This window comes from Typopeltis vanoorti, chromosome 10, assembly GCF_054136105.1.
Source record: "Typopeltis vanoorti isolate ZY-2024b chromosome 10, IOZ_Tvanoo_1.0, whole genome shotgun sequence".
NCBI classification, from domain to species: domain Eukaryota; kingdom Metazoa; phylum Arthropoda; class Arachnida; order Uropygi; family Thelyphonidae; genus Typopeltis; species Typopeltis vanoorti.
Window position 1 is genome coordinate 110,776,568 of NC_143558.1, and position 12,196 is coordinate 110,788,763.

The 12,196-nt window shown below is 32.5% G+C and overlaps 1 protein-coding gene across 2 annotated transcripts in view; it reads right to left on the reverse strand.

Annotated features, from left to right (window-relative positions):
* LOC150102691 (condensin-2 complex subunit G2-like) overlaps window positions 1-12,196 on the reverse strand; it is a 401,754-nt gene that overhangs the window by 16,611 nt on the left and 372,947 nt on the right. For both annotated transcript variants that reach the window (XM_090398912.1, XM_090398911.1), the window contains 3 exons: window positions 10,857-10,948; window positions 4,229-4,329; window positions 2,350-2,470 (listed from right to left, as the gene is read on the reverse strand). In XM_090398912.1, coding sequence (XP_090255038.1) covers window positions 2,350-2,470; window positions 4,229-4,329; window positions 10,857-10,948 — 314 coding nt within the window. The remainder of the gene's footprint in view (window positions 1-2,349; window positions 2,471-4,228; window positions 4,330-10,856; window positions 10,949-12,196) is intronic.

Below are 12,196 nucleotides of genomic sequence, written 5' to 3' on the forward strand. Positions count from 1 at the left end.
AATAGGCACTGTGTGGTTGAAAATTGTTAAACTTGTCCAAGAATATTATAATAGAAATTTGATCTTAGGAGTGAATGCTTAAAGAAAAAAATTGTTAATTCTGAAATTAGTAGTGTATAAAGGATATTTTGTACGGAATAACTAAGGTTAATTGAATGGTGCCTGTATGATCCTTTGTGACTAAGAGTGTACTATTTTCCCATAGCATGTGTATGAATTAAGAGCTTAATCTCACATAGAATTATTGTAACAAAAAACCCAGAGGCAATTATTATGAGGACTTTAGGAACAAAGGGAAACAAGTGTGTGGAATATTATGAGTAATCTGATGAAATGTGTATTAGATTAATGTCTGCTTATAAAAGGAATTATAAGATTGTGTCAAGAGTGAGGATATAAAATTAGGGATTGTTTAATTAAGGTTCATAGTGTTAAATAGTTGTATCAGGAGAGATATATAAGGCTTATTGAAACTTAGTGTGAATTTCATTTGAGTGACTTAATATTGTTAGACGTGATTTAATTCTTAACCCTTATTGGATGAAAAACTTCTTTGTGTAAATAGTATTGTATGTCTTATGTTAAATAATGTTTGCTATTCTTTAACTAAATCCTGTGTCTGTATGGAATTTAATGCATCACCTGTGAAATAATAGGGATCTAAGCGGGGAACTCATTCAGTGTAAATTTTCGGTCACGATTGCAATTATTTGATACTTTGGCGAAGCTCTCTACCAACCTCTTGATTAATATTTCAATTAATCTAAGGGTCCTAAGTGGTGCAGTAAAAAAAATAAATATTCTTAGGCTTAATGAGAGATTGGTTAGGAAGAATCATCCTAGGTTTTGGCTCGACCCTTGGGCTATTCCTTTGTGAACCAGAGATATCAAATGTCACACGTAAGAGATCCCCCTCCCTTTGAGATATACAAACTAACATATATGAAAATAAGGGGACGTAACAGCAGTATATATAAATATATGTAACTTGAAATCAGTTTGAATTGCATTCGAGATTTTCAATATCATTAAGACAGTTCACAAATGATAATTTTACAAATAAAATTCTATCAAAAAAAGGTGCAACTAACATGCCATAAATTTTGTGAAAAGGCACCCACCAGATGCAGAAGTGGCATACAAACAGTAAAGCAAGTTCCCAGAGGCAGTGTCTGCATGTGCAAACACTTAGAAAACACCTTTATAGTAAATTACTAAGAATTTCAGCAAAGTCAGACCAAATTTGTCTAATCATTTCTAGTCTAAAGGAACAGAACTGATGTTATAGGACTTGACATGCTCTCACTCATATTTTGAAATCAGACTAGATTTAATGTTTCAGTGTTGCACACGAGTGGTTGGTAAGTGGAATGCATTTGCCTGAAAATGTGATGATTGTGAATACTGAATGGGTTGAAACTGAATGGAAACTAAAAGGTATTGTTTGATTATTATTTTTTATTTATTATTTTTTTTTTTTGTGGACCTTTCATGATAAGTCTTTTGACTCCATGGTGGTCTGATGATGACATTAATAATAATAATTAAAACAATAACCGGCTCCTCAGAAATTGTTTTAAATGGTCTACTGTTGAATCGGTGATGATTCAAGTGGTCCATTTTCCCTGGTGTTGCAGAAGAATTTAAGTGTTTCATGAGTGTCTGTGTGAACTTTTCAGCTAGAAGAGGAAATTCTGCATAAGAGGAAAGATTTATCTAATAGTATAACACACGAGGAACATGTTGATATTTTGAATGTTTGAAAATTAATAAGGTTAGAGATAGGGATGGTATCTCTCTTTTGGTATTAAGTAGATCTATATCAAAGTTAATCACTCCATTTTTTTGATCGCCAAAAGAGGGAAAAAATATGTTCTGACTGAAAATTTTTGAATTTTAATCTCACATAATTCATAATTAAAAACTTTATTCACTATATTGATAGATCATTTGTTAAGCAGGTTGCACAATGCATTTCGTTAAGGGAAGTTAATTAAGATAAACTGACTTTTAAGATAATATCGTGTGAAATAAACCACAGTAATGGCTATGATCCGATTTTTTTTGAATTCAGCAAAGCTTTTGATAGCATTCTACCTCAAGAATCTATTAATGTATTGACTGTATGAGCAAATTGTAAAATGTTAATATTTTTAAAAATTCTAGTTATTTTATTATTATTTTTATGTACATGAACATGATGAAATATTTTTTTTTCTATAAGACAATTTAATTTACAAAATGAGATGTAATCTGCATTTGAAATCAACAAATCTATTCTATTCTCAAAGAAAAATATCTATTTTAGTTTTACTAAAACAATGTATAGTCTTTTGAAATTTGACTCACATGTCAAAATCAGGATGAATGTTTTCATTCCCAGAAAGTGGCATATTTGAAGAAGAAAGCTTTTTGTATAAAACTTCAGCACTGCTAATCACTTGCCTTAGCTGACTATCTAGTATTTTACCTAAGATAAAGAAATTACTCAAAATGAACAAATATACAAGACAAGAAAATTACATTACATAACATAACAAATTTTATGAATAAATTTTAAGAAAACACAATCTCCAATGTCACTGATATGGCACATTTAAAGAAATTTATGAATACTGAGTTCAAATTTGTGACCAATCACTCTCTCACAGAAGTTATGTTTCTGCTCTCGTGCTTATATAAATTTATTTATTTTTGACAATATACTACAGAAATGAAAACTATCATTCCTCCACAAGATGCTGGACATTCTATGAATCAGCAACCTATTTTAGGTTGCCATTTTTCAGTTACTTTGCGGTACAACTGAGCACTCTCTAATGATAAAATGATGCATGCATATCCTATACTCTTGCTTTTTGTATTCCATTATGACAAAATCAGTGAGAGTAGACAAAAACAGGCATTTGTAATGACCATCATTTCCCAATAGATTCCATAAGTAAGGCAACAAACATACAAACTCTTTATGATATAAAATGGAATTGATATTATTTAAATAAAACTGACAATAAAATAAAACTACTCTTCTGATTTTTATTTTTTTTACCTGTCAACCAAACATTTTGGCTTGTAAGATATAAGCACATTTTTCAAGTCCTGCGCACGTGCGCACACGCGCACGCACGCACGCACGCACGCACGCACGCACACACACACACACACACACACACACACACACACACACACACACACACACACACACACACACACACACACACACACACACACAGTGAGTGAGAGAGAGAGAATACACCAGATTATTTTAAATATGATGTAATAGAACAGAATAAAGTAATAGAATTTAGGAAAAAAAATTAATAATTTTTTGTATTATTGTATTCTGTATGTATGATAGCAATTTGTGTTGTTGATAAACATTAATTGTTCATATCAAAATAAGATGGAAATGTACAGAAATATAAGGTTGCTGTTAACATATGTTTCATTCTGACTGGTATAAATGGATATCTCAAACTCTAACAAAATGTAACTATCACAGCTAACTGTATTATCATAATTCAGCAACTAATTGCTTATTCATTTGTAGTTTCATTTGCATTTAAGATTCTTCAATTTATTTTGCCATGTTTAGTTCATAGTAGATGCATAAACTTAATTAGTTATCAGGATTATTATCAAAGTTTATAAGCTTATAAATTTTCACTATAGTAAACTCATAGGGACTATAGGAGATGTTTGTTATAGAAGGTAGCATGTTATAGTCAGTCAATCATTTTTTTTTAGCACATTTTACTTCAGTTAAGACTCTTTAGTAGCATGTTATAGTGAGTGAGTTTGTTATGGTGGTGTTCACTATAGTAATGCATATGGAACTGCTGAAAATTAGCAGTGTTCTATTTTCACCATGAAGGTCTTGCAACTGCAAGAGAACTAAGCAAAAATTAATAAAACATACCTTAGTATTACTGTATTATGTATATATATATGCAATAAAACTGAAAATTAATATCATTTGAACACTTTGTTATTTTAAAATATAATTTCCCTATACCTAGTATGTAACAGATTTCAATTATACAGTTGACTCTCACTACAGCATACCTCACTATAACAAAGTGCTGAAAAGTTACAATAGTCCCCACATGAACAATGCTGTGCAAAGAGTAATTATCAATAACCAAATCTGACTATAATTAGTATCTGATAGTGTGTAATTACTATTACTATTATTATTATTATAGTATGAAATGAAAATTTAACTTACTGTAGCATTGGTTAAGTGTCTTTAAGACAAGTAAAGTACCAAATAAATAAGATGCTGACTGATACACGTTCAAGCAGTTATCAAGTTCACCTAAAAATATTCTAAAACAAAAACATAAACACATTAGAAAATATAGTATAGTGGATTATGGATTCAGAATTATTTTTTCTCATATTCTTCCATGTATTTCATTACATTCACCAAATATTTCAGATTTAATGTTGCATTATATTCCTATGACCAACTACTAAAAATATCTGCATATTTACAGTCTATCTGAATTTCACCTTGGATGGGAATATTATCAAGCTGATTCATCTTACAGTAAACTAAATATTTATCAAATGTGTTTCAAATATGAGAGATTTTCTAAAAGTTTTTTTTTTTTTGATTTAATAAATAACTTGTCACAATTTTAAATTAAAGATAATTTAACACTTTAATTTTCATGACACCATGAAATGTCAATGAAAAGAAACCCAGCAAACAAATATTCACACTGAGCATAACTATGATGTATTCTGGATTATTCTGCATTAACTAGACTACTATTAAAAATGATTGTCTAAAAACAAACAAACAAACAAACGGACGGACAGAGAGAGAGAGAATGCAAGGGATCAGCACACTGTTATGATCAGCATTGTTAAATAAAATAAAATCAATCACAGTATTAAGTTGTCATTATATGTACCCATACACAGTACTATAGGTTGATCAACCAACCTCTCATGTACAGGCTCGACATAAAAAATAAAATAATATAAAAAAAATAATAATAATGTAATTGAACATATATACAGGGTGATCAAAATTAAAGTGTCCCTGTTTAAGATCATGTAGAGTGCCATCCAGTGATCCAAATGCTGCAAAACTTTGCGGAAATACATTTTGCATCATGGAAGTGATATCCAAGAAAAAAAAAGTACCAAAATTCAATACCAGGGAATTTGCATATTATACAACTCAACAGGTGCCAGAAGGTGTTTAAAAAGATGAGCATAGGATTTTTCCCTTCACTCTAGTTGTTATGAGCATCCATGGTAATGGCAGTAAACTTGCGCTAAACATGCTTTTCTTATAAAGCTGTACTGCATAAACAATTTCAAGCTGTTGCTGTACTCTGCGAATTTCATCATCTGAACAAATGTCGACGAGGTCCACTATCTCCATGTGCTCTGTGATGAATGATTAGTTGTTTTTAAGAAATGAGATCATTGAGAGTTTTACCTGGTCGAGGTTGCAAACCAATCAGTAAGCAGCAAGTAATGAAGTCACTACTGCTGTTGTGGAGCAGGCCATGAATAACACCATTGGTTCCTGCAGTGCACATGCTGCAGTAAGATACATGTGCATAACATTACATAACAGTGTGGAAAATTCTGCATTTCTACCCATTCAAGATAACCCTGACACAGGAGATGCATCCACAGACCTTTTAAATTGGACTAACATTTGCTTTATCATTACTTGCTCAAGTAGAGTTGGATACTGCATGGCATTGGATGATTTTGTGGAATGATGAGGCTCACTTTCACCTGAACAACCACGGTTGCTGGATATCAGGCTACACAAAATCTGCATGGAATCCAAAAATTTCCTTTGCATTCACCTAAAGTTACTATTTCATGTGGGTTTACAGCTTTGCTTATCTTTGGACCATTCTTCTTTAAGCACATTCACCAGTAGGGTCCTGTGACCTGCTCAATTACTGCCGAGAGGTATCACTATATGATAAACAATTTTGTTGTGTCATAGCTACAGCAGGGCCTGGGCATGGATTCAGTAATTTTTATGCAAGACAGGAACCCTCCACACATTGTCGATCATATAGGAGGTTATTCAAGAACACAGCTACAGCAGTGCCTGGGCATGGATTCAGTAATTTTTATGCAAAACAGGAACCCTCCACACATTGTTGAGAACATTTCGGAGAAGTCAGAGTGATCAGCTGTGCATTTTGTAGTGCATGGCTGCCTGGTTTTTCACCCAGAAACTCGGATTTTTTGTCCCCCTGAACAGGCAAACTGGCCTTGTGAACACACATGGATTATAGTCAGGAATATTTCAGACCCAACCACAGGTCTGATTCGTCAGCTATATGCCAGTACCAAGACTGGATAAAAATGGGGATTGAGATTATGATGTACTTTCTCATAAAAGGGGCCTTATGGTCGTTATATCATCATATGCTAAATAAATAAATAACTACACCATGCAGTGTTCCCCAGTGGTGAATTTTAGAACTACTTTTTTTTTCTTTCTCAGATATCGCTTCTGTATGATGCACAATATATTCCTGTAAAGTTTTGCAGCATTTGGATCATGGGGTGGTGCTCCATGAAGCCTTAAATAGGAGTACTTTAATTTTAATCATCTTGCATGTTGTATATATCTAGAATATTTTCAATAGATATTCATGATTATTTGGTTAATTCCTTGATGTCATTGTTTACTGCACTTTCTGTTGGACTACCTTCTAAATGAAAGTCATCCAGAATTTGAAGGACTACCTTCGAATTCTGGTCATGCCCTAGTAATGAGAGATCACATTTGCGCTGGTATTACTTATGTTGACCTTTGCATTTGCCAGAATTTTAAGTATGTAAACCTAAATCTGTTTATGTATATTATAGAAACCTGTGGATTATCCATAACTATAGAATAACACATATGTCACAGCAAATAACTTTTTTATTATGTAAATATTTCGTCTTATGTATCACAAGACATCATCAGAACAACTAACAAAGGACATCCAACAATAAGAAGTGAATTAAAAAAAGTAGTGTGCATGCTTAAATTGGAATCTCTCTATGTATACAGTCACGTGTTCATGGATTAAACACTGCTGGGCTGAAATTAAAATTACTTAAATTAAAATATGTGGGTCTAAAAAGTTCTCAGCCTCGACCATAGATAGCAACACATTCGGCATGATTTTATTTTTCTAAATTCTAGTAGCAAGGCTTATACGTTGGTCATACATAACTGGTAATTAGTTTACGGAATTAACAAAGCATATAAAGTATATTAATTAAAGATAACTTTAATAACATTATTAAAGTTATCTTTAATTAATATACTTTTATGCGTTGTTAATTCCGTAAACTAATTACCATTTATTTTTCTAAGTTGGTACATCTGTCATAAGCATCCATGTGAAATTGTAAGTCATTCTATCAAGAAGTTTGTCTGAAGCAAAAGTGCTGTCTGTATCCCATGAAATGGATAAAATTGAGTATCGTGCAGTTATAAAATTCATTCTAAAAGAAGGTTTAACGCCAAAACAAATTCATTCAAAGTTCATAAAAGCTTATGGGCACTCTTCTCCTTCGTTTCGACAATTAAGAAATGGAACGGAAAGTTTAAACGTGGCCATACAGCCTTGAAAAGGATGTCCAAAAAGTGTAACAACATCAGAAATCATAAAAAATTTAGTTTAATCCTTTATCCAAGTGTGAGAAAACAAAGTTTGCACCTGAAAGTATCTTCAGGACTGGGGTAAGGTGGTACAACACCGGGCAACTTGTTACAAAGGTGAAGCAAGCTAACAACACTCCTATCTAAGTATCTCCCATAATGCAAAACACATCTCCTTGCGGATATGTCTAATGCTATGCATTAACGAAAGGGCCACTACCCAGCCTAGTTTCGACCTTTAATGAGGTCTCTTCAGTGGGAGCCAGGCCCAAGTGGAGATACCAGGCAGAAGCATTAGCAAGATCATCTCTACCTATAGGAGTTGCCAAACGGTGTGCCACCTTTTTAATAAATTACTCTGGATTTAGAGAAAGATGTTGAAAGTTTATTTTTCACTTGGTTAGACTATAATAAATTTAGTTTAATCCTTTATCCAAGTGTGAGCAAACAAAGCAAAGTTTGCTCCACCTTTGCAATGAGTTGCCCGGTGTTGTACCACCTTACCCCAGCCCTGAAGATACTTTCAGGCGCAAACTTTGTCTAATCAAGTGAAAAATAAACTTTCAACATCAGAAATCATTGATCAAGTGCAAGATATGGTATTGGATGACCTGCGAGTCAAAGTGCGTGAAATTGCTGAGAGAACGTGTAGGATATATTTTGCATGAAGAATTGCAAATGGAAATGCTTTGCACAAGATGGGTGATGCGTTTTGTTACAGCAAATCAAAAATGCACTCACATAAAAATCTCTGAACAGTGCTTGGATTGTTTTAACAAGAATGAAACTGATTTTGTGCATTGATTTATTACTAAGAATGAGACTTGGATTCCCAATTATACACCAGAATCCAAACAGCAGTCAAAACAGTGGACAGATGCCAGTTGTTCAATGCGAAAGAAGACAAAATCATGTCATTGGTGTTTTGGGATGCTAAACAGATTTTGTTTATTAATTATCTTGAAAAGAGTAAAACAATAACCAGGAAATATTATTCTGATCTTTTAACCAGACTAGATGAAAAATTTCACTCTGCAGTTTTACATCATCAGCAAATAACTAGAATAAATAACTATTTCACTCCAAACATTCCCTGCATCATTAATATAGAAATTAAGCAGCATTCACACCATTAGTCATTTACAACTCTCTAATGCCTATCTGTCAGGCAGGTGTAGCAATTTCCTTTATGGAACTGTCACTTAATCACAAAAAAGTTAGTAAATTATTAATCCTCATATTTATAAGTTTAGGGACACAAAAACATACGTGTTGAAGAAACTACTATTAAGAAACTAAATAGTAGTTTCTTTAGTTTTTTTAGTAATAGTAGTAGTAGTTTTTTTAGTAATTTTTACTTTTTATTTACTCTTAATTTTTACTAAACTACTTTAGTAGTTTTTTTAGTAATAATTTAATAAAAATTATTAAGAAACTACTCTTCATAAAGCCATGCTTTCTCACCACAGAGTATCATATTCTTATCTAACTATTCCTGAATTCTGCCCTTATCCACCATCTGTAGACAATTGAAGCCCACTTAATTTTCCATGGGCAGAAAATCAGGTCATTCAATCACACAATAACTGTTTTCAGAGCTACTCTGTCCTTCAAAGTAATTCACAATTGACTCCTTTACAGTCTAAGACAAAAATAACCTCCTTTCATGTTCATTGCCATGGAATACTTTGCTTTATGGCTAATGTAAATTTTATGTTAAATATTAAAGCAAAACAAATTATTTTTTTTTAATTTTTTTTGGGGGAGGGGGAGGATTCTGATACCATCTGCTAGCAAATGTTAGTTCACAAAAATTTTTCAAATTTCATTGTTTGCAATAATGAACTTAAAACATTGCAGCTGTTACTTGCAGCACCAATAAAGTCTGTTTGATACTTGTTATATTTTTATTATGGAACTTTGGATAAGATGTTTTAGAAATTTGTAATGGTGAATCATTTTGTTGTAACCATGTCCACTTAATGAAAAATTACATACTGAATTTGAGTTAATTTGTAAGGAATTTCTAAAATACAGCAATCCCTGGATTAGTGCACCTAATGCGTTCTTTAAAACAGGCGCATTAATCAAAAACGCACTAATCGAATATAATAACTTCTGGGAAAAAGTATAATTCGTTCCTCAATTTTCTTTTTTGAACCTTAATTTTTTTTTATAAAAGAATTGAGGTATGTCTCAGGACCTAGTTAAAGGAAAACCATGAAGCTGAAAGACAATAAAACATATTCAGAATATAAATTTTATTATTCTATTTCTTAACAAAGAATTAAGCTAATGTAGTTTGGTGGGCATTTTGTTTCTTTTTTTCATACAACTGACGGTATGGACCTATTGTCTCTTCTACTCTTCTGGAAATTTTACTGATTCTCTCTTCATCAGGATCAGCCACTAAGCATTGCTGCTTAAAAACTTCGATTGTACGAAAAATATTTTCAAATCGTTACTGTGAAATCTCTTTTGGCTGACTATCAGTGGTTAAATTTTCTTCATATTCTTCGGGATCTTCCCGCTGTGCATCTAAATTTAGCAGGTTGGAATCACTCAATTCTTCAGAATGAGATTTAATTAACTCTTGGACGTTATCATTGAAGGGGAGAAAGAAATGAAGGACGTACGAATTGGTCGCCAACATTCCAAATCACGTGCTTTATAGATAAAATTTCCCAACTGTTATACAAGCAAAATAGTTACCAATTTAAAAACTACAATGATCATAAAAGAGAAGTTAATTTTCCGACGTGTAATAATAAACAACTCATCCCAGAAGATAGATTGATTACCCTATTATCAGAATGGATTCTCATTTTTGTGACATCTGCAGAAGTGTTGAAGCATCTCGAATCTGCAGGCATACTATAGCAGACAACATAAATTTGGGCAGTAAGCCATTAAAAATAACTTTGTAAAATGTTTTAAATTGATAACTAAATTATTTCATTCTGGCAAGTGATTTTTTTAAATAATTAGCCATAAAAATGTATAGATAGAAAATTTTTTAAATCTGTAACATTTATTTTTAAGATGTATATAGGCACACTAATAGGAGTTTAGAGGTGCACTAATCGAATTTGGGTATCGAAAAAAAAAGGATGCACTAATTGAAAACACGCTAATTGGGGGTACATTAATCAAGGGATTACTGTAACAGCAGATGAAACTTATACTATAGCCAAAGAACACATACCTCACTGCAGCATGGTTTTTTTTTATTATTTCAAGTAATCTAGTACTGAAATAGGGCAACTCTTGAATTTTAGAAGACCCAAGATATTTCTCCTGTAAGAAACCATGGAAACTCAAAAGCATCAATAATGGGTAAATCAATGAAAAAGTAAAAATATATAATTATGAAAAGCATAAAGGACACATAGCAGTAAACTTGATCATAAGGAGCATAATGAAATACAGTAATTGCTCAGTTATCATGGTTTCAATTAGCACACTTCTCAAATTAATGTGATGTGCATATTGATACTGTGTCTCAATAAACACAGTCTAACATTCAATTAATGTGGTGTGTGACTAAAGTCGAATTATTTTTTTGAACAATGTACACGAAATTGGTCTGCAAAATGAATGACAATGCATATAATGAGCAAATCAAGGCACACACAAAACTGACAACACCTCTGTTCCAATCATCAATGGGTAAATGCATGCAAATACTACATCATTATTACATCTTACAGCTCAAGGGATTATCACAACTTTTCAGGCATACTATCTACCTATCTACAGAAAACTTTTGCACAAGTAATTACAGCCACAATGGGAGAAAGGCCAATTTCACTGCCAGAATTCTGGAACAATTATACTCTCAGCGATGCCACTGCAAATAATCATGAATCATGACTTCAGCAACATCAAGCAATATGAGGCATTTGGAAACATCTTTTGGCTACAGTTTGTTGGCGTCCCCAAATAAGTATAAAGATACCAAGAAATTATATACTTAGTTTAATCCTTCATCTAAGTCTAAGCAAACAAGTTTGTTCCTGAACTATTTTCAGGACTCTCATATCTGCAGTCTCTAGTCTTTGGTCAAGTGTTTTACTTCTGACCCAGCTCTCAGATCCATAAGTTAAAACTGGTTTGAACACTGTCTTGTATACAGCTAATTTAGTGTTCCGACTAATTTCTCTCTTATTCCATATGAATTTATTCAATTGACTTCCCACCATACCAGCTTTGCTGATTCTGTTGTCTATTTCTATATTTAATTTACCATCTTCAGTAAAAATCATGCCTAAGTAGCTGATATGTTTTACTTGTTCCACAGGTTCTCCATTCACAACACAGTTGACATTTTCAATAATTCTGCCTATTTTCATTGTCTTTGTCTTTTTATTGCTGACCTTCATACCATATCTATTACAACAGCTATTCAATTTAGTCAGAGAATCTTGCAGACGTAGCGGATTTATTTAGAAGTATAACATCATCCGCATAAAGCAAAGAGCTGACATTAAGCTGATATCAGGTTTAATACCACTTTCCTTCATAATGTGATCCACATAGATAATG